General features: G+C 37.7%; 1 protein-coding gene across 1 annotated transcript in view; it reads left to right on the forward strand.

Moving 5' to 3' along the window:
• The first annotated feature begins 915 nt into the window (after positions 1-915).
• Positions 916-23,748, forward strand: part of WDR27 (WD repeat domain 27) — a 134,265-nt gene continuing 111,432 nt past the window's right edge. Inside the window, exons 1-15 of the mRNA XM_052805988.1 lie at positions 916-1,098; positions 1,988-2,129; positions 5,225-5,349; positions 5,829-5,942; positions 7,947-7,998; positions 9,122-9,192; positions 10,081-10,195; positions 11,506-11,638; positions 14,708-14,811; positions 15,253-15,320; positions 16,263-16,396; positions 17,796-17,872; positions 19,438-19,516; positions 20,038-20,109; positions 21,327-21,430. Of these exons, the coding sequence (XP_052661948.1) occupies positions 916-1,098; positions 1,988-2,129; positions 5,225-5,349; positions 5,829-5,942; positions 7,947-7,998; positions 9,122-9,192; positions 10,081-10,195; positions 11,506-11,638; positions 14,708-14,811; positions 15,253-15,320; positions 16,263-16,396; positions 17,796-17,872; positions 19,438-19,516; positions 20,038-20,109; positions 21,327-21,430 (1,573 nt within the window). The remainder of the gene's footprint in view (positions 1,099-1,987; positions 2,130-5,224; positions 5,350-5,828; positions 5,943-7,946; positions 7,999-9,121; positions 9,193-10,080; positions 10,196-11,505; positions 11,639-14,707; positions 14,812-15,252; positions 15,321-16,262; positions 16,397-17,795; positions 17,873-19,437; positions 19,517-20,037; positions 20,110-21,326; positions 21,431-23,748) is intronic.

A 23,748-nucleotide genomic window follows, 5' to 3' on the forward strand; every position in this document is an offset into this window, starting at 1 on the left:
TGCCAGGGATGGGGCAGCCACAGCCTCTCTGGGCAACCTGTTCCAGTGTCCCACCATCCTCACAGGAAAGGATTTTTGCCTTACATCTCATCTAAATCTACCCTCTTTCAGTTTAACACCATTGCCCCTTGTCCTGTCACTCACTACAGGCCTTGGTAAAAGGTCTTTCTCCATCTTCCTTACAAGCCCGCTTTATATATTCAGCGGCTGCTGTATGATCTTCCCAGAGCCTTCTCTTCTCCAGGCTGAAAAACCCCAACTCCCTCGGCCCGTCCTCACAGGGGAGGTGTTCGTGTCCCTCCTCTGGACCGGCTCCAACAGGTCCGTGTCTGTCTCGGGCTGGGGTCCCCAGAGCCGGACGCAGTGCTCTTGATCCCCCAGGAGAGCGGAGCTGAGAGGGAGACTCACCTCCCTCGCCCCGCTGGGCCGCGCCGCGTTCCCAGCCGCCCAGGGCAGGGCTGTGGAGAGCTAACGCCCCTTGGCGACGCCGCCATGTTTCGGAGAACGAGAGCACGGCCCCAAGCGGCTGTGGCCGCCGCGGGGGGGGGGGGGGGGGGGGGGGGGGGGGGTCGGAGCCGTTAGGCTCGCGCTCAGCCGTTGCCCGGGCGGGAGGGCGGCCGGCCCGCGCGGGGCCCTGAGGGAGGGTTGTCCCGCTCGGCGACCCCGGTTAACGGGCCGGCCGTTGGGCGGCGGAGGGAGGCGGCGGCGCCGGGGTAAGGCGGGGGCCGCGTTGTCCCCTCCCTGGGGGGGGGGAGCGGAGCCGGGCGGGCCCCTCCGGCTCCCCGCCTCAGGTGTGCCCCCGCGGCGGGCGGCGTGGCGCGGGGAGCCCCGCGCTGTCGGGCGGGAAGGGCGCAGCCGGTGAGGCGGAGCCGGCCCCCTGGGGTGCTCCGCCGCGGGGCTTTCTTCAGCCGGAGGATGGAAAGTGAGGGGGACCGTTGTTCTTCTGGAGAAAGCTGCAATCCTGACGTTGTCTGCGAAAAACACTTGTTTAAATCCGAACTGTCGGAGTCCCTTGTTCAGCTGGCGTGTAGTCACCATCACTGTGCTTTCCCTTTGCATCAGAATGAGTTGTGCATCTGGAATACAGCGACTGCTCAGGTAAAACGACAATACATCCCTTCACAGGCTGCTGTTTCAGCAGAAGACTTGAAAGGAAGATAAAAACAATCGTATCTGAGGGCCGTGTAGGAGTGTCAGGTTTCACTTTAATGCTGGGGAGATACTAGCATTTGTTACGAGCTTTGTTACTGTGATGAGAATAATATAAACTCCTGTGGTGGGTTGAACCTGGCTGGCAGATGTTTCACCACCCAGTCTCCTGCTCACTCCTTCCCAGCAGGGTGGGGGCGAGAATTGGACAGGCAGAAGTGAGAAGAAGTCACAGGTCGAGATAAAGATAGTTTAACAAGTGAAGGAAAGAGGGGAAAAGAAGAGATACGAAAGCAATCATTCACCACCTCCTACAAGCAGACCAATCCCCATACAGGCTTCGAGCAACAGCCACCTTGGAAGACACCCCCCCCAAATCCCCAACAGCTTTTTCATCCAATGCCCCAGTTTTATTGCTGAGCACAAGATCATATGGTCTGGAGTATCCCTTTGCCAGTTAGGGTCAGCTGTCCTGGCTGTGACCCCTCCCAGTCTCTTGTGCACCCCCAGCCTATTTGCTGGGGATAGGGGGGGCGGAACTGAGTGGCGAAAAGAGAAAGCCTTGATGCTCTGCACGTAGTGTTTGGCAACAGCCAAAACCCTGGTGTGTTATCAACACTGTTTTCCTCAGAAAATCCAAAGCGCTGCACCGTGCAAGCTGCTATGAAGAATTTTGAAACAATAAAGAAAAATTAGTTACTGTTTTGTTAATTGCATGTACATTATCCATTTTGTATTGTACAAATACAGGATTTGTACGTCAGGATTGTAATTTTGTATTGTTCATAATCTTAGTCTGAAGTGACTCATTTAACTCTTCTTTATCTACATTTGTCAGCCATTACATTTGTCAGGACATCTTTACTCAATTTCTGCGGTGTCATTTGGAAGTAAAATCAATCCACTTCTTGTCTGCTCTGCTTCTCGTGAACGTGTGATTGTGTGGAATATTGATGAAGGCACACAGAAGGTGCAAGACGGTAAGAGTATTATTTATATAACATAGACATATTATATATTTAAAAAAGAAGTGATGTAGAGGCAATCACTCACCACCTCCTACAAGCAGACCAATGCCCAGCCACTCTCTGAACAATGGCCGCCTTAGAAGACAAATCCCCCAGCACCTCCTTTTCTTCCACTACGACTTCTATAAAAAGATTGTTATTTCTGCGTAGCATGCATTAGCCACGCAGAATCAGCAGCCCTAACAGTGATAAAAAGCGCTTCATTTCTCTGTTGCTCTTCTTTGGCAATGCCAAGCTGAATCAGGCCACTAGTCCAGCCAGTCTGGCTGTTGTCCCAAAAATCAGGGTTCTTCTACCCGGTGTGTAAAGAGCTGAATTACACACAGGATCGAGGTATTTCTTTATTACAGATTTGTGCAAAGCTGGGAGCTAGGTGGTATTCCACACAAAACTAGCTCACCCTACAATTAAACAAGCAGAATATTGATACAATTCAGGTTTACATATGCCATTTCTAAGTTCCCCCTTACAACTATCATTGGCAGTCATTTTATAATTATTCATTGAAGACCTGCTCTTGTTGGCTTAAAGTTTCCTTGGCTCGAATGAAAGTTATGGTGCTCTTGCATTTTACAGCTCATGCTCAAAGAGCGTGGGAGGGGTGAAACAGTTCATCCTTTAATTGAGTCGGTGGTCGTGATCTCCCCCTGCTGTCTTTATCCTAGCTACTGTGAATTCTGCTGACTTCATGCTTGTGGCAGTCTTCCATTTTTGCAGCCTTCCTTGTTTGTTAGTTATCAGTCCCTGAAGTTCCTTGTTTGAGTTCCTCTATGACCACGAAGGTTACAAGTGTTCCCCCTACTTAGCGAGGCATGGAAGCCTACACACCAATGCAGTTATTTAAGCAAAACCAGTTAACTCTCTGATATTCTAAATTCCAAGTATCACGGCCGTCGCACTTCCTCAGCAGACCCCGCATTAACAACCGCCGCGGTCCCCGGCGCCCACCCGGCCCCACGCACGCCCAGGCGGGTGCAGCCCCCGCGGCGGGGGCTGGGCTGGGCCGGGGCTGCCGGAGCCGCCGGGGCTGCCGGGGCCGTCGGGGCTGCCGGGGGTGCCGGGGGTGCCGGGGGTGCCGGGGGCGGGCGGCGGCGGCCCCGGGAGCTGGCCAAGGTGCTGTGCGGGAATCGGCGGGTCCTGGCAACCTGGGGGAAAGGCAGCGAAGCGCTGCAAAGGCAGTTAAGTTCTACCGCTGGGGAATAAAACGGACAGGAAAATTCTTAATCATAGCAGCACTGCATAACTAACCATGCAATGCCGAAATAACTAAATGCTACCTTTTCTGGAATATCTGCAGAACTAGTGTTTTATATCCTGCTTTCTCTGGTCCGGTCTCTGCTTCTGTCTTGTCTGGAACACTGTTGTCATGTGTCATCCAATTTGGGAGGAGAGTGCATGACTGAAAGAGAGTTATGATGACACACAGAAACACAAGGAAAGCAGAAGTTCTAGTATCCTGACCGCCATCTTGGTTTGGAGCCTCAACCAATGGAGTTAGATTCTAGGGAGCAGTGCTAACCCCTCTTCAAGCTTAAATCAATTGGAAAGTAAAGGAATAATGAAAGAGGAGGAAAGGGAGCAAGAGCACCAGAGTCACGACTCACTGGAGTCCCAGTGACACTCTGTCCAAAATATGTTGTTATGGCATGATAACTGAGAGGTATTACAGTCCTGCTTTGGTGTCAGTATTGAGAGTTGCATGGCATTGTTGAACACTATTAAAAGTTTCCTCCTTGTTACCTGTAGTTAGAGATTTGCCTATGATTTAATGTGTGGGAGTTGTCTCTTGTACTCTACTCCATGTTGAATTTGCAAATCTACATATTATGAAAATTAATGTTGTAAAGAAAACTGAACAGTCTAAGTGCTTTTATAATAAATGAAATTATTACATTTTAATCCATATAAGAGTAGCATAAAGAATCAAAGAATGCTTCAGGGAGTGTGCATAAAATGGGACTATGAATTTGGAGGAAACAAAAATGGAAGTTAGGAATAGACGGTTAGTAGCAGACAGATAAAAAGGATGTATAGTTTTAATACAAAGACATATGAGAACCAGATTCTCTGCTGCTGGATTTTTTCTTTCTCTTTTTCTCTCTATCTACAGGCTCTTCAGCAGATGCTGTATAGTCTTTCTCTTGCCAGACTGTGCTCTGCATGGTCTTGGCATGTTTTCTCTGACCATATTCTTATCAACTGTGTCAAGGTAGTTAAGGAGTTCTTTGTGTGATTCATCTCTCCACCCTGGTAGACCATGTTAATCAATTGTAGAAACACTCCACAACATCTAGGATAAAACCTAGAAAAGGACACATATAGTTGTTGTGCCTGTATCCTAGTTAATTTGTTGCCTATGAAATCCTAAAATTTAATGAGATGTCCAAAATCTCCTCACATAGTTAATGGTAGCATCATAAAATAAGGATCTGCAGAAACCAGCCTGCTTGAACTAGTGAGGTGACCACAATGAAGTCGTGAAGAGAGGGATGAAACATAAGCCTCAAAGCTAGTCTTATCATCCTACTCTGTAATGATATTTAGTGGTGTACTTACTCTTTTCAGCCCTTTCCCACAGAAGAATTAAAACCAAGAGAAGGAAAGTCCCCCTTGCTTGATGGCTGAGTGGCTGGGATATTCTCCTGGAAGAAGTATTTTTCAAACCCCTCTTTTGCTGGGCTTCAGTCAGGATTTCTTGCCTCCAAAATGAACGTGGCACTACTTGGTTCCTTGGGCACATCACCCTACTGTCCCTGGCAGTCTTCGGTGGAAGTAGGATTTGGTGGGCACACCTTTTGTTAGTATCTCAGAGAGCACCAGACCATTTCTAGGCAACAGTACAGATGGAGGAATCCTGCTGGTGGACAGTTCTGTGCTTTGCTTTCCAATAGCCTGGTATAAGTAAACTGTGGGTTGTTCTGTACATCTTCCTGACAGAAACCGGGATAGCTCTGTGGTTAGATAACTGCTATGCAAAGTTTGTAAGAATCTCACTGCACCACAGTTTTATATTTCATTGAGTCTCATTAACAATTAAATTGCTGCAGGGTTAACACCTCAAGGAATTGTTATAGGAACTCTTTTGGGAACAGTGCTTCATGTAAGATTTAGTCCAGATGATCAACAAGTGGCGGTATGTGCTGGAAGTCGGATCTACATGTTAAGTGCAAAGGTGAGATACCATTCTTTGTAGCCATAGTACTGGTATTTCTTTAACTGATTCACTTTCATATAAAATCATGGTACAGAAATGTCAGTGTAATTAAGCAAAAGCATTCATTTTTCTCATATAGATGAAAATAAGTATGAACTAATGCTTGATAATGCACCATATACCAGATAGAAGACTAGATTAAAAAAGTTGAAATGAAACAATATCTCAATAACTTAGAAGAAGAAAACATTCTGAGGACATCTGAAGAATTGCTCCTATATCATTCATTCTGAAGAAGCAAATATAATACCTAGTGGTTTTGCCAGCAGGATGATATACAGGACTGCAGTTTCAATAAGAAAAATCTTATTGAATTAATATTTTGAATCCAAATCTGACAATTTTTAGCAACAGTTATTACTTATGAAAACATTCAACTAATTGTCATTTTTAGTTTGAAATCTAATCTGTTTTTATTTTGCATTGACTAATCGCAGAATGAAGATATACTAGCTGAATTGGATGGCCACCTGGCTCCAGTGACTGCTGCTGAGTTTTGCACATGGGAGAAAAATATGCTTATATCAGTGTCAGAAGACAGAACCTTTAAGGCAAGGAAATTGTAGAACTTCAAAAAAATGTAATCTAGTGAATATGTGAAGTAGTCTTTTTTTCCCTTTAAATATTTTCTGAAGATTAAGCAAAAATCATCTTTGACTTTATAGAGATCAGGACATTGTTCTTAGAGTTGCTTGGGAAATTATTTTAAAGATTAATTACTCTTTTTTAAAAGAACAATGCAGGTTTTGTATATTCAAAACTTTCTACAGCGAAGTGTTAACTTTGGTGATTATTATCATCTGCCAAATGGAAATAAAATATTTTGATCAGTTTGGCTGTAACTGAAATGTTTCAAGTATGCTGAACTGAATGAAAGCATTTCACTTTGAGTCTGCTGACATTGACTGGAATTTTCCCTTTCGGGAATATTGGTTTGGGTTATTGCATGCAGTGGCTGGCTTATTGCATACTGGTAGGATTTTTTGCCAGACAACATTTTATATGATGACATCATGGATTGCTGCTGCTGTACATGATGGCAGTTGAAGACAACTTAGTAAGGGGAAACAAGGAGCCTGAGTGAACCCAGGTGTATCTCCCAGGCGATACTGGGATGTGTACCTCAATTAGATACAGTTTAGTCTACTACTGATTGTCCTCTGTATGATTCTAAACATACTCAAACATTTGGTTCTACAAGCTCAAGTAAAATTAAAGTTTTCTATATCAAAGGTTGGTCGGGTTTTTTGGTTTGGGTTGGGTTGGGTTTTTTCCCCCCTAAATTTAATTTTTATATAACTCTCTGTTCTTCAGAAAATGTGATTTTGATTTTTGTCCTGGTCTGGACAAAAAAATGCAAAGATTGAATTGGAATTTTAGGAAATATTAATAATTCTGACTTTCTGATCAATTGTTTCTTATTTAGTTTATGTTGATGTAAGAAATTAAATCAAGGTAAAAATGACTGAAGGAAAAGATCCATATGCTTCTTCATATTAATATAATGAAGACTTGATAAATTATACAAAATCCTAATGAATAAGCTTTGGTTGTTTTTTTTTTAACCTTGATAAATGTTGGGACCAAAATGACAATCAAATGAAAATATTTTGCAAGTCTCTCAAATAATTTAGTAAGGAATTCTTCAAGTTTTATTTTCTCTGCCTGATTCTGTAGGTCAGGGGTAATTCTCTGAGGGCAGTCATGCTGGAGTCTATGACAGTTGGCTCCTGTGATTGCAGGACTTGCAGTGTCCAAAACCTTATACTCCCCTAGCCCTTTTACTTGGCTAAAGAAGTGAAACAGATGAGAAGCTCTTCAGATGAATTTGTGAAACAAGATCTTAGGAAACAGGTTTTCAGAAGAATGATGTTTACATTCAGAGAGAAATGAAACAAGAACAAAGAGAAAACCTTGGGAGCTAAACAAAGGCTCCCAGCCATGTTGAGAAAACAGGGACTGTTTTTTTCAATCCCAGCTGTGATTGCTGTGATAAATGTAGTGGAATTACTTGTGGAGAGGAAAGCTTATAGAAGTAACAACATGAGAGGAAAAAATTGGTTTTATTTAGCTCTCTTAATCAACTATTAGACATAGAATGCATCACTTAGAAACAGTCATGTTAATAATGAAAGCTGACTTATATGTGAGTCTATAGATCATAGTAAGTATCATTATTATTACTAATGACCTCTTATCCCAGAGCCCAATATGAAAATTGTGAAATTATGCAAGCTTCCTATGTGAAATCTAGAACCAGTTCAAATATGTCTTTCATTAATTCAGCTTAAGTCCCTAAGAGATCAACCTAAACAAAGACAATAATAATTATTTTGTGTATCCATACCAGGTGAGTTTCACCTTTTTCACTACAGATACTTAACAATTAAACAAAGCCCTATGTAGTTAGAAAAAAATGCTGCAAAAAATCCTTACCATATTGCATCACTTTCAATGGCTGCATTTCTCTGTTTTCACCACATGATGGCCGTTGAAGTTTGTGTTTTCCTTAAAGATCTCAGTAGGTGACTATCTTTACTTTTTTTTTTCTGAAGGTGTGGGACTATTCTACCGGCCAGTTAATATATCAGTCAGGAGTATTAACGGGTAAGTTTTCTTTCTTATATATACTTTTTCATAGAAGAAAAATCCTCTCTCTAAACAGTAATATAAAATTATTGTAGAAGTATTTAGTTGATTTAGTGAAAATAATTCTAGTAGACTAGATAGTAGTAAACATATTATCCTTTAAAGCCAGTAGTAAATATATTTTCCTTTGAAGTGTGCTTCCGGGTAGATAGTTTTAGTGTGCTTTCATAAACAGCTGTTTTTGTACAGGGTGTGCATGTAGCTGTTGCCATTTACTGAGATACACAAATGGAGCTCTCTTCTTTTGTAGGTACAGTTCCACTGTGTATTATGTGCTTGTTTTCTTTCAAGTTTCGTATATGACATGGAAGGAAATCCTATACCATATGTAGATTTATTAGCAGTGTCTGCAGCTGATGACATATATTGACCTCAAAGGTGAAAGCTACTTCTGTGGAAAGACGAGAGCAAAAGGAGAGAAGAGGACAAGGGCGATCATTGTCTCCAGTGCAGCAGGGACCTCTCCTCCTGTAGTACTTTTCTTGCAGGATCCATATAGTTTTCAAACTCCCCTTTGGGTGTTCCTGCCTGTGATGCTGTTAGTGGTGATCAGAGCACACTTTGGGGGCATGAGCTGCATGGAGATTGGTTGTTAAGCTTTGTGCATAGGTATTATTGGGTGACCTCAGGTAAAATGAAAGCTAAAACCACATGGTAGGAAAGGAGAGGAAGAGTGGTTCCTCCCTGGTTGCCTGTGGTAATTGCTTTGCTTGAAAAGCTGCTTTAACCACAATATCAGGGTTTGCAGGTGCAAGGCCATGAGAATAACAGCATGGGAACAACAAGGGAAAGCTACTGCCACGGGGGCTCAGAAGACCCTGCCACAGCAGCGTGGGTGAAAGTCTGCAGAAAACCATTGCCAGGGCAGTGTGTGTGAAAGGCAGTAACAGACCTGCAAATGGAAAGCCCTTAGCAACACAAAGGCTGAGGCACAAAAAGCATTGTACAACTGTAAGAATTGCAGTAACGGGTTTCTTTCAACTGTCTTTATGAATAGGAGGATTCAATACTGAATCATGTATTTTAATTAAATATCTGATTTGTGTCTACTCTGGAAATAATTTTATCTTTTTCGAAGCAGCATTTCCTTTGCTAAGTCTGCTAATTGATGAAGAAAATAAACAGATTATCACTGGATGTGCTGAGGGACAGGTAAGAATTACCCATTAAACTTAGTCTCTATGTCAAAACAGTCAACTATGTTTAATGTATCTGTCTATAAAAAAGCTTCACAATCTGCATACATGTTTTGAACTGTTACAACAGTTATTTTAGTAAGCATAATTCAATGCTTTGAGCATAAACCATATATAGTATATAAGACCCCTATTACAAAATGGAAATTTTTCCTGAAAACCAGGGAAGTTTTTAAGAGCACAATCACTGATTATATAAGAAGACTACACTGAGAGGCTAGAAATATATCTGTTTTAAAAGAAAAAAGGTGAAAAATAGGATTCTTCTATTTTGGCCAAGGAATGAAACACATGACAATAAATGGAAAAGACTATGATTTCAGCATGTTGGAATTCTAAACAAAATGTGATAAATGCCAATATGCATTTCGTCTCCTCTTAAATGTTAAGAATATATTTACATGAGATTTTCCAGCTGTTTTGCTCAGTGTTACCCTTCAGTGAATTGTGAAGAAAATTAAAGATAGACTATAGTGGTGCCTAAAAAGAGAAAGGTATAAATGACATTCATGCACATGACTCAGTGAGCAATTACATGCAGGTTACCTGTGACTTTTAATTGTGTGAAATAGTCTATGAGGAGTTTTTTTCAAAGACATAAACATGTGGGAATTAGATGTGCAGTTGTGCAATTGATAATGGCTGCTTTTGCTAATATTGAATATATCCTTTGATAATCTTAGAAATGCATATAATTGAATTTCTGGTCCAAGGTGAGATTCCAGATACAAAAATTCATTAGTTACATCAACAGCTTTAAATATTGGACCTTTAGTTTGTATTCATGTAAGCTTTATGTTTAGTGTCAAAAGGTTATTGAAATTGCTTTTTCTTTTTCTTGCAGCTTTGGATCTTCAGTTTAATCAGTGATCATAATTACCGTTGCGTAGCACATATCAACTTAAAGAAAGAGCAAGAGAAATTCTGTAAAAAAGTGTGGAAATCTGGAAAAGAAATAGGTAACACAGTGCTTCTAGAATGCTGTTTATGGTATATTCTAGTTGTTATTGGCTACTGATTGTGTGCTTTTTATACCATGAGAATTTATTATAAGTTGTAGAGTTATGAGTCTCAGACTGTGGCATGGAATTCTTACTGAAGCTGGTATGAAGTTGGGTATTGGCATATCTGGAAAAAATTATGCATGTATGTCTGTAATAAAATCTTGGCCAATTCATCTGCTTATAAAACATTGCATGATGTGAACTATTAAGTATTTGTTTTTTATTGAATTAATTGCCCAAGGCTTCAGTGAGAACAGAACCAGTGCCTAAGATTTCATCCATTGTCTAAGTGGAGTACCATTTCTCAGTTACCTCTAAAGCTTCTAGAAATTTATTTTTTTTATTTTTTATTTTTTTATCCATACCAGTGCCTCCATGATATGATATTTCTCTGGCTGTGGTATTTCTAGTGGTATAACACAGAGTATTTAAGTCTTTAAAGACTGCACTGGTAAACTCAGCAAGGTGATTCCATGCTCCCAAATGAGGCATTCAGACCACCTGCACACTAGCTGAAGTGAGTTGAGGTCCTGCTAAAGGCAAGCAAGAGGGAGATTTCTTTAGGGAAAGGGAGATCTGGTTTCCCTTGCTTGCTCTTTTTCTGGCTCCAAGGACTGTTGTATTCTTAGCTGCCTAGTGGTCCAGCTTCAGTAATCCTAAGGTCCTAACCTAATGAGAAAGACTGCTACATTTCTTATTATTTAAAATATATGGATGTCACTTTCATCTTCAGATGTTTGAAAGAGAGTGATGTAGTGTCTGTGCCTAATGCTGAATTCGGTGCTAGTAGTTCCTAGGTGTGAACTGCACATGCACAACAGATTGGAGACTCCTTGGGAAGGTGAAACTGAGGTGACTTTCCATCTTGGTTTTGGATTATGTTGTAATTTTAGTGTCAAGGGATCTTTAGTGTCCAGGCTAAGTGGAAAGGTACCCAGCATATTTAAGGGTTGTTGGAATATGGCTTTCAGAGTCACTTTTTGAGGTGAACTCACCTACATTCTGCCAACTCCTTTTCAGTTCTTAAGTAGGCTCTTTGGATTTTATCTCTAGGTATTTAAAAGAAGACGGTACTAAAAATAACAATGAGGAAAGATATTTCAAGAGGGCTGGCTCTTAGGATATATCCATCTTTTGATACAGAAACTTCTTGAGTGTAGTCTTAGTTCATGCTGCTTTACTACTTCCAATTCTCCCTTATTTCCTATCTGTTTCCTTCATTTCACTGTTTTTTTATAGCTAATATTGTTGATTGTCTTCCTTAGGTGAAGGGCAAAATACTTCCAAGTTTTGCAAAACAAACAACATGAGACCAGAAGGATCAGTGGAAACATCATTGCCTATCCTCTTAATTGAACACTGTGACTTTTTAGTATGTTTCCATAATCAAGAAAACATGTAAGTCCTTTAAAATACCACCAGGTATTTGGCTGGGATCTATTCCTAGGAGTTCCTATTGGTTCTTGGATTATTTTCACTGCAACTTACTATTTTTTTAAAAATGCAATAGGAAATTCAAAGAATGTGTTTAGTGATCTGCAGGTTTTGGTGGCCTACTCGTAGGCAGATAATATACACAAACTCATACAAAGTTAAAAATGGTTTCTAGTCAGAAAAATAATTTTATAAAAATGGCATTGGGAATATTCATTTTAGCATCTATTGATACCAGTTGATCAAGGAAAATCAGTTAAAAAATAATTAAGAAGCCAATTAGAATTAAAAAGCCAAATTTATTTTTAGTTTGCTTTCTTAAGGAAATAAGTCTGATGCAGCCACTGTGTGCCTTTGTCAGTTTGCCTTCCAAATTTAAATAACTTTTGAACTTCATAACCTGTTCTAGGCAAACTTCTGTCAGAGACACAGACATTTCAAAGCATGATGTTTTTACTCCTTTCCATGGAATTGGTTGGCCAGGCAGAGGAGAGATACCTAAATTAATCCTTATGTTGCATTTCTTTCCTGAACAGAAGTTTAACCATATTATCAGGCACCTGGGGATCTATCTATTTAGAATACTGCAACAAAAACTGTCACATAGAACAACTTGGGTTTGTTGTTATTTATAATTGTCATTGGATAAATTTCTCACCCACACCATGTTTTAGGAAACTCTTGTTCCACCCTTTGCCCTGTGGTGGGTTGTACAGGGATAACTGATTAATCCTCTGGTTAGATATACAAACAATTTTTGATAAACGGCAAAGGAAAATATCCAGCAGTCCTGGATCATTTTGTTTGTCTCTATGTCAAATTGAAGTAATTATTAACAAACAGTTATTTTCATGATGCCTATGTTTTCAGAAGGACTACCATTGAGAGGAAGGAAATGGTGATTTTTAAGATGTACATCTGAGACATACTTTAATGGAATGTCAGAACTCTAAGGCCAGAAGATGAATTCTTACAGTCAGTTAGTCTTACTGCTTGTATAATACCACTCTCAGATCATCAAAACTTTGTCTTTATTAAAACTATATGTTTGATTTAACTACAGAACATCTTTCAAGATGGCTAGTTTTCCAGTGGTGAAGAATCCACCATGTCCCTAGTTATGTTGTTCCAGCAACTGACTCATTCCATTTTACTTCTAATCTGAATTACCCTCTTTTCATGTACATTTATTGGCTCTTACTATGTTTTTTATTCTGACAGTCTAGAGGCAGCTACTATCAAGTTCCCTCCTTGCATAGCAACTTTTAGCTCATGAACAAGTTATCTCTACACTTCCGGATAAAACAGTTTGCACCTTGTATAAGGCATGTTTTCTGTAACATTTTTAACATTTGCTTTTGAACTTTTTCTGAAATTCAATCTAATTTCTTTTTCAATGCCATTTTTGGACATGGTTGCCTGAAATGGATCCACAGTAGTAGGTTAACTGAAATAATTTTCTGAACTGAGATAACGTCACTTTTCAATACCCACCTGATATTGCCTGGTATTGTACATCTAAGGACAATTTACCCTTTCAGCTATCACATCACAGTTGGAGGTTTTGTTCTGCTTATAAACAGCCATGACCATTAAATTCTTGCTATTAAACCAGTTCCATTATCTTTTGTTTTTAGAGTTTTGTATTTAGAAGTGTTTTTCTGTTTAATTTTTAAATTACCATGTGTTGGTTTTAACAGGTGGTTCAGATTTGTCTGAACAGTCCCTGATTTACCACTTTTCCTGCCTGCAATGAAATGCAACAATGAAACATTTTTGCAACACTGATGTCCAAAAAATTATGGGTCTCATACTTCTCTAAGCTTTTTGACATTGAGTAATTTCATCACAGTGGATGGCATTTTATTATTGTAAAGTGGGTGTGAGATCAACTTCCTGTATATATCACTTGATATCATTGTTCATAATAACTTGATAGTGCCACTTCTTTATAAATAATTCAGAGAATTCACAAATTAAATCAGTCTGTTACTGCCATGCATGAAAGTAGTGCAAACCACAAATAAAACTATACAGAACACATAAAAGTATCACTAACCAGAATTGAATCTGTCTTTCCCACTCTGCTTTTTAAAGTATTTGACTGTTTCTGTTTTTCTGTTTTGTTTTTTTTTTCTTTTTTAATAGAAAAAGTATTAAGCCACTGTTGTGAGTCTTTTCATGCCCAGTTTCAGCTTTATATTTTCCATACCCTTACTTCAACTCTTGTGGTCTGACTTTACAAATCAAACCAATAAGGCTACTCATTCTTATTTGGAAAATTTTTTAAAATGTTGATGTCAATTTTTATTTACTGTGGCATCAAAACATTTTTATTTTTTGATAATGACAACTGTTATTTTGTTATTAAAATCTTATGCTTGATAACATTTCTTCTGTTAGGGTGTTGACTGAAATTGTAACCAGTTGGTCTACTCTGTGGTGTTTGCGAAGGCTGGATTTCATTACCTAACTGCAGCACTACTGCTGCTAAGCACAGACTGGGACAGACATTTCAGGCTTGCCTGCGTTTTTTTCACCTTAGTTTGTGCTGGTTTTTCTCTTGTACTTTAACTACGTACAAACACACCTTAAGTTGCACTTCTTTTTGTGTGTTCATATTACAGGTGGTAAAAGTAAGAATATATGTGGATTTGCCTCTTTGTTTGAATTTACTCTTTGTGTACACAGTGCATTTACAGCATCTCCCAACTGTTACAAGCCACAGTAATTTTTGAAGAAAAGTATTTCCTATGCTGTTTTTGACTTGCTGTGAGCCCTTACATAAAGTCAAGGATTGTTTTCTGTTCTTAATTTACAAAACTTCACCAATTTTGATTGAAACTTTTTACTTCAAGCTGCAGATTTTAAAAAAATGCTGTAAATTTAAAATCTTTATTTTGTGTGGTTTCTTATTGTTGTTGTACTGGGACTGGGTAACAAGTATTAAAAAACCCCAATTGCTGTGTCTTGTATGGTAACAAGAAAAGCTTCTTTATCATACTCAGATAAGTTTTTCTCTTTTTTTAATAGATATCCTGCCCTGAATACTAGCTATTTTTGGATAGGAAGCTCTACTGGCCTGTTCATAATTAATTTGGCAAACTTTGAATTAGAAGCTTTTTTATCTTACAAAGGTATGATTATAAGATATCCAACTGCACTGTAATAAGATTGCTTTCCTTTGTTATCTGTTATAAATATAAGAATTAGTTTGTGAAATAGCGGAATACAGTAGAAACTAAGTGTTTTTTTAAAAATGTTTTTTCTAATTAATTTTTGTATGTTTTTCTGGCACTACTGACTTGTCTCAGAAGATGTGTTGGCACTAGATTTCTGTAGTGGCTAGCAATGAATTTTTATTTGATTTTGCAGTTCATGAGTGTTAAATACAAGGAATGTTATTCTACTCCTACTTTACAATGTGGGGGTAAGCTAGAAGGATATACACTGAAGCCAGTGGATTATGGTGATGTCAAATTAGTATGACTAATTTTTTTTTTCCTGTCTTAAAGATGATATTTTTTTCTTTTGAAATGCAAATACAAATTTATAGCACTATGTTCTTTTTGGTAAAGATTACAGTAACCTCAGCATTCGGTTTGCCAGATCGTGTGCATTAACAAGGAAGGCAGTTAATGGAAAGGTGAGTATACAGTAAATATTTATTTAATGAATGTTTACATTTCCAGTTATTTTCAATAAATATTAATTACGCATTTTGTTTACAGATTAATGTACACATTTGTTTTGCTTGATGTGAATTACACAGTAGTTTCTCTGGAGAGGGTTGATTCTTCTTTATGGAATCTACTAGTTTAGATAGCTGGATAGTTTTAAAGCTCTCACAGTTTGTATACTGTCCAAAGTGATTAATAAGCAAAAAGTGAGTTGTTTTTTATAGTGTTCAGTGTGTACCCTGAACACCAAGAATGACCATTGGAGGAGCAGAGGTAATTTTTTAGGGGAAAAAAGATATAAGCATTGTTTCTCAAACAAATGTTAGGATGAACTGCTTTTGAATCCTTCCAAGAAATCTGTGAAAACTATTTGAGTTGTGAGAAAACTTCTGTGGAAAGTCACTAAAAGTGCTTTTAAGGAAATGAAAGGCATGCTTGTCTGTATACTCCATTTTTGATGTTACAGTTTTCCTACAGAACTGAGCTCAGTCTAGACCCTTCTACATATTTAACATAGCAGTGTTTTGCTTTAAAGAAGGATTTTGTTTTAAATTCAACTCTTAGTATGTTCTCAGCATGTCTTTGAAACCAATCTTTCTTCTGTGTGTGCTGCTTTTCTCACAACTCTTACTGCAGAAATATCTCTGTTGTGGAAGGTATTGGAATTTCTGTGACTGTACTTGTGCAAGTCTGTTAAGACACACATTTAAGCAACATAAGTGTACTTCTGAAGGAGTGCATTAACCTTTTTTTACTGTTTAATACTCTGCAAGACTAAACCCATGGATATTTTTGACTAGTTTTCATAAATGACAGAAAGTGATTTCATTTTCCATTATAAATGCTTCAGTGTTGGAGCTTAAATTATGAAGTAAATGGAGTGTTATTTTATGGTATAATTGCTGCAGGTTTTATGCTTGATCACCTCAATGTTTGAAGGTATGATTGCTCTGTTGGAAGTTAATGTTGCTGCATTGGTGAGAACACAGCAGAGTGATTTTCTCCTATGTGGAAACGAGAACAGTCTATTGGTTATTGCCAGGTACAGAATAACTAGACTTTTTTTTCCTCTGAGTTGGATTATGCATTTGTTTTCCTGATACTGAAGTGCAGCAGATGGTTTTGTACAATGCTATTTGTTGACGTGGTTTTATTTTACTTGTTTTCCTGTCATGCTTTAGTTGTACTGAGTGGGAGAAATTACAGAATCACAGAATGGTTGAGGTTGTAAGGCACCTCTGGAGGTCATCTTGTCCAACCGCCCTGCTCAAGCAGGACAACCCAGAGTCAGTTGCCCAGCATCATGTCCAAACAGCTTTTGAATATCTCCAAGGAGGGACACTCCACAATGTGTCTGGGCAACCTGTGCCAGTGCTCAGTCACCCTCACAGTAAAAAAGTGTTTCCTGGTGTTCAGACTGAACCTCCTGTATTTCAGTTTTTGCCCATTGCCTCTTGGCCTGTCACTGGGCACTGGGCACAGAGCTTGGCTCTAGAGTCTTCCTTACAGCCGTGTACTGGGGCATGGGGTTGTTCATCCCCCGGTGCAGGACTTTGTACTTCCCCTTGTTGAACTTCATGAGGTTGCTGTCAGGCCATTTCTCCAGCCTGTGGATGTCTCTCTGGATGGCAGCACAACCTTCTGGTGTATCAGACACTCCTCTCAGTTTTGTGTCATTAGCAAACGTGGTGAGGGTACACTCTACTCCTTCACCCAGATTATTAATGCAGATGTTGAATGTAATTGGACCCGGTATTGACACCTGGGGTACTCCACTAGTTACTGGCCTCCAACTAGTCTTTGTGCCACTGATCATCACTGTCTGGGCCTGCCTGTTCAGCTGGTTTTCAATCCACCTTACTGTGTGCTCATCTAGCCCATACTTCAGCTTCTCTATGAGGATCTGATGGGAGACAGTGTGGAAAGCCTTACTGAAGTCAAAGTAGACAATATCTACTGCTCTCTTCTCATCTACCAAGCCAGTCATTTTATCATGGAAGTTTATCAAGTTGATCAAGCATGACTTCCCCTTGGTGAATCCATGCTGACTACTACTTTCTTGTCCTTCATGTCCCTGTAAATGATTTCTAGGAATATACTGACATCTTGAAGACAATAAAAACCCTACAATATACACTGAAGTGAAATGCAGATTTCAGTGCTTGTAATAAATTCATCAGTTAATATTCACAGAAATGGGATTTACCATGTAAATGCAATGGTCTGTGAATCTAGTCAGGGCCAAAGCTTGTCTGTGCTGCTGGGTATCTGAGCTGATAACTAATCCACTATGCCTTATTTGTATTTATGAAAATCTCACTGGTATCACACATACACACACGCATACAAACAGCTATAAAGAAGTTTTGACACCTTTTCCTAATCTAATGCTTTTGTCCATTGCATTGATTGGGGCTTTTTTGTTTGGTTTTATAACGTAGGTGTTCTTTATTGACAAATTCTCCATTGTGTAAAGGTTTAAAGAAAACCATGAAAGAACCTTCTAATAAAACACTTGGTAAGTATAAACCAATCTTGAAATGAATTAATGAAGTTATATTTTTAAAAAGAGTAACTGACTCACAACTGGCTGGTGCCTAATACAATCAATAGATTTATTTCTGTTTTAAATATATATTGCATTATATTTTTATTTTAGTAGGAAGAATTTTATACTTCTAGTAGTATTTCATATCCTACATATGTATTTGTAGTGAAAATGATGGTAATAAGGCATTTTTCTTCTTTCAGAAACAATACTCTGAGAACTTTCTCTGGATTTAAAAAGAGTTAAAGAGTGTGGAATGTTTAATTTTTTCATAAGTCATTCTTTTTCCATAGCATGCAATATATTTTTCTGTATTTGTCCTTTCTTTCTTAACTTTGGTTTCCTGTTTTGGTTACTTTTATTGTCCTGAATAGTCTTTTGTCAATACCTGCAAGTTTAGGAAGTTAATTTTTGCCTCAGTGTCCTACTGTTTAAAAAAAAATAAATCTGACTTCCAGTTGTTGTTGAAGCACTTGTAGCTTTTTTGCTTAGCAACAGTAAAGCAAAGTCCAAAAAATACTTACAAAATAATTTTTTCATCATCATCTTTTCTTTAGGAAAGATGTAAAAATACTGGTAGCTGTAGACATGGAGAAATAATCCATTTTTATTATATTGATTGTACTTGTTGGACCTGTTAGAATGTCAAAAGCTATATCGTTAGTGTTGTATGATATTCTGAGAATGCGTCTACAGTGTTTTAGCTAGAATTCTAGGCAGCTTTTGACACCCAGCACTGATACCTGTACTACTCTTGTTGACACTTCATGCTCAGACAGATTAGGTGCTGTAGGGAAATCCTATGGTCTCTTATGGCAAGTGGGAGCTTCCCGGGCAGGACCCTTTCCTGCCTCATTGCTACAAAAAGAGAAAAGATAGCTGGTGGGAGTTGATGGAGCTTCTGTCCTCAGCATAGGTAAATGTGTCCACGAGATCACTGCCAATGCACCTGAAGTTTTTCTCCAGGAATATCAATGGGATTTCTCCCTTTACAACATTTTTGATTAGTTTGTTTCTGCTGATATGAAAAGCTCATATTTAGTTTTGGGCTGGAGGCTGCCCTGCAGGCTTCTTAGTACAGCAGTGTGAATGCAGACATTATTAATGACTTAAGCCATGTAAAAACCCAAACATTTATGTGTACCCACCCACCAGTTTGTTAATGATCTTTAGATGCATTCCATATGCCAAATATAAGGTGTGAATACATTATAGCTAGTGCATATAAAGTCTAAGCATAAAATAGGCAACTAGAAAACACAGTTGTGAATGAATGATGAAACAACTTCCTCAGAGCAGTATTCTTCTTAATTCAAAATTTAAACTTCCTACTCATTGATATGATTGGAAGAGGGATGTTATGCAACATAACAGTTCATATTTCCTTCCTTTTCTCAGTAATCATTATTTTAGAGTGATTGGTCATAAATGTGTTTTATAACATAAGGAGACGTCAAATATTTCTACTGTGCTAGCCTAACTGTAAAAATATAATGTTAAAAAAAATTAATGTAAATTAAATTATTTTACTATAGGAGTGAAAAGCACAGTGAAAGATCAGCCACTGGTTTTCCATTATAAAATTAAGTCATCAGGTTATACAGCAGCACCACGGTGAGTAGATACATTATTATTTTGTCTGTTTCATTGGTGTGTGATATTTTGTCACATAATAGAGCCATGTAGTCTCTTGACTGAAGTTAATCATCCGTGAAAAACAGATATGATGTTATCAAACAAAATAATTTTAAAAATATGTCATAAACCAAAATTTTCACAGGTTCTGGTCAGTATTCAACTTCCTTTCAAAATCTGGATTAGGCACTCTGTCTCATTCATATTAAACTCTTGTGTCTTCAGCTTTACAGAAAAAAATGTCAGAACTTTCTATGCGTGGACTTTGACCTTCAGAATGCAGTATCCAACAAATAACTCATAGAAAGCAAAACTTAGGTGCAAACTCAAGCATTAGATCATTAGAAAGTTATCTTGTCATCAATGTGTACATTATCTTACCTACTGACATTACTAGTAGACATAAATAGTAAGAAGGAAGTAGGATTGTTCTTTGTTTGAAATAAACTATTTCTCTCATTTAATGTTTCATATAGGAGAGTCTGTCTTCTTTCTTGTAGAATGACCATGTTTTCTCCAAATAATAACCTGAAGAAAAATGAGGTATCAAAGTGGAAGACCAGTTGTAAACGGTAGGTAACCCAACAACTCCATTAGAGGAGGAACAAATTAAAATGAGGATAAATACAGTTCTATAGGAAATATGGTTTGTAGCTGCTTCTCTCATTGGAACTTTTTAGTTAGGGGTATCACTGGAACTAAAATGCTTCATAACTTTGCTATAAAATGACTGCGGCAAGTGATTCAGTTTATCAGACTATCAATCAAGAGTAAGTCTTACGTATAAAAGAAAATACACATATCTATTTTCTTAGATTTTTGTTGCTAGAAAGAAGATCAGGTGCTAAATATGGTTGGAAGCATAGTCCCAACATGTTCGTAAACAGAAATTCCAGTCAGAAAAATAACTGAATGTGGCACAGTGAGACTTAGTGATTTCAGATCATGTGCCTCATTCACCCCTAAAATCATGTTATCTTAAGCTAATGCAAGCTTAATCTACTGGATTTAAACAGAGTATACATAATGGTACAATTTGACCAGTGGACACAAAGAATGAATGTTTTTTTTAGAGCTGGCACTTTTATGTTAATTGGCGTGGCATGTTAAATGGGGATATTACACACATTTTTTCTCTTTAGTATTATATAGAGTCTTTGTTCTATGTAGTACAAACATAAAAGTATAGAATTATTAATGCCATCATTCTCTTTTTAAAAAAATGTTAAAGTGTTAAAAAACCACTTATTAACTCAAGACTAAGTTTTTGTAAGCCTTGCACACAAAGGCAAGCCTTTAGATGAGCACTTCAGATAATTTCAAGATTGCTTTGCGCTATTTTATGATAGGTTAAGGTGCTTAGCACTTCAAGTTTTGTGGGGTTTTTTTTTAGTATCTTGTTAAATTGATTATCAGTGTAATTATTATTTTAACCTATGGAGATATTTTTCATATTGCTTATTGTCACAACAAAATAGAGTTTGCATTTCTTTAAATACTTTTATTAGGTATGTATGCAACTTAAGAAGCTTGATTTTATGTACAAGTCCATGTTAATTCTTGATCTCATGAATTCATAACAGTTGGTGATAGGAGTAATTTTAGTGTGACAATTTAAAATTCATTCTGCCTCTTATCTTGGATTTAACATAGGTTTTCCAGGAAATATTTACATGAAGATGTTTAGAATAGCTCCCAAAGTACATTTATTTCACAATTGAAATGAAAATGTACTGAGTTAAGGTATCTTAATATTTTTCCTCTCTTTCTCTTTTTTCCTTCTTTGAAGTAAAAATAAAGAATATCCATTGGAAAGTTATCCTCCAATCAAATACGAGAAAGAGATATCTGTTACTTGTAAACCAACCCCAATTTTTTGTGTTCAGTATTCTGGTACGTACGGGCTTTATAAAATGTACAATTGTGTCAGTGTGCAGAGAGAAAAACAAAATTTGTGTGACATGGTATATTAAGACCATGGATTTACTAGGTAAATTCCCAGAAAACTTTCTGATAATACCATGTACTGTTTGATCATAATTTTTTAACTTGCAAAACCATGCAAGCTGCTAATATGTATGCAAAAGGATTCTAATTCTTTGAATTTACATCTTGTTTCCTTTTGGACTTATTCTATGACTTTCCCACTACAACTTGAAAATTAGTAGTCTAACAAGTTCCTTTATTAAGGAATTTATTTTATGAGACAGTTACTTAGTGTCATTAGGGTGTACTAAAAGCTGAAGTTCTGTTTCAAAAGAATCAGAATACTCCTATTTCTTATGTAAACATTATTAAGTTTTTATGTATTAAAATATAAAAAAAAGAATTCTTCCATATAATCCAAAAAAGGGTATTTTTCTTAACTGCTTTCAGGAAGTGAATCTTGTAATAGGTTTAGTAATTTCCAATCCACACAAATATGATTATACAGAAACCACTTCTTAGACTAGCAATCAAATGTATTACCAAGTATATAATCATGTCAATGTACACTCTGCAAACCACAATATTTTCAAAGTATGTAAAAATGTAGATCTTTATAAATATTTTGAGGACAAGAGCAACTTTCATCTTCAAGAAATAAAAGCAATTAGATGCAATCAGTAACTTCTAAAATATATTCCAGCCATCTCTCTGTTCCCTAGAGAATGGGAAGAAATTGTTTTTATGGCTCCTGAAAGAAATTGGTTGCAGAGAGCTTATTTCTAGGAATGTTATGTGTGCTTAAAACTAAAAGTTCTTTTTCTAGTAAAGAAAAGCATCGCTATAGCTTCAGTAATATATTTTAAGTATCAATCCTCTTTTACTTACTCTGAGGAAGGAACATCTTTCTCGGTCTCTTGCACTCACACACATGCACACGCAGGCTTAAACACCACAGTTTAGCAAAACAAAGTTTAGCAAAAATTGCAGAGATTTTTTTTCTTGGAGTAAAAATATCATATTATTGTAAGCTTGTTAAAGAGGTGTTCTGTTATTGTTGTAGTCTGTGTTGACCAGATGGTTCCTAGCTTTACAATACATTTTCTGTTGCAAATCTGCAACTTGGAACTGCAGCTTGGAACAATCTTTCAAGTGGTCTTTGTAAAGTGTGAATCACTATAATTAATATTTATGTGCATCTTTAAACATTGTAGACAGAAAATTAAATAGAAAACTTAAGTAAAACTTAAGAGGTTGTAAAGTTGCATGAATGAGTTAATGCAAACCTGCTTAGATTTATTAAACATCCTTTTGTAGTATTGGAGGTGTTACAGTTTATGACTTGTTGCTGTGTTAGAAAACAGTTTTATTCAGGATTTGAGATGATGTTCCATTAAACAAGCCTCCAAAATTCTATGCAAAATTATTTTCTCTCATTCTGTATGCACAACAATGTTTATATATTGTTAATGCTGTGTGTGTGACTTACCTTGTACCACTTACCTGATATACTTACCAATCAGCTCTCATGCTGAAAATACATACTGTCAAAACTTTAGGTGAAGTGAGGGAAATCTGCAGAAGAGCACGACCCTTTACCTCAAAGACTTCATGCACGACCCTTTACCTCAAAGACTTCATACACGACCCTTTACCTCAAAGACTTCATACCTTTGAGTTTGTGGGACATGCATTTTTTGGAATACTTTGTCCAGGACTATTTATTTTTGTGATGGAAATATTTAACAGCATTATTTAGTATGTGCAATTACTAGTACCTGGAGAAAAACTCAACTGAAATATTGCTTGTCAGATAAAATGAAAAATATTTTTATAAAGTAGTTCTTTCCTGGTTTAGTATACTGGTGCATTTAATAACTGATAACAGAAAAAAAGATTCTGGAATGCCTCTTCTTAGCATATACCCCATTGTGTGTCTCACTTAAAGTTCACTTTTAGTAGATGACTCTCAGAGATTAGAAATATGAATGTCTTATCTGTTTATATTGCCATAACGTGGGAAAAAATGTGTTGTGGAATATAGCATTCTGAGCCTGCATTGTGGATTGTACTTGGACAGTAGATAGCAGTGCATAATATTGGTGATGTCAAGCATGACTTTTATTCCCTCTCCCTTTGTAAAGATGCTCAGGAGATTTATGAAAGGGGTGTTCAGGTGGTACCTCTTTAAAAATACTTTTCACAGTGAACCTAGTAGCATTGATTTGAATTCTGCGTTTCATTTCCTTACTTTCTCTCATTGCTATCTTCTCTTGCTCCACCCT

Source organism: Harpia harpyja, chromosome 13 (genome assembly GCF_026419915.1).
Source record: "Harpia harpyja isolate bHarHar1 chromosome 13, bHarHar1 primary haplotype, whole genome shotgun sequence".
Classification (NCBI taxonomy): Eukaryota; Metazoa; Chordata; class Aves; order Accipitriformes; family Accipitridae; genus Harpia; species Harpia harpyja.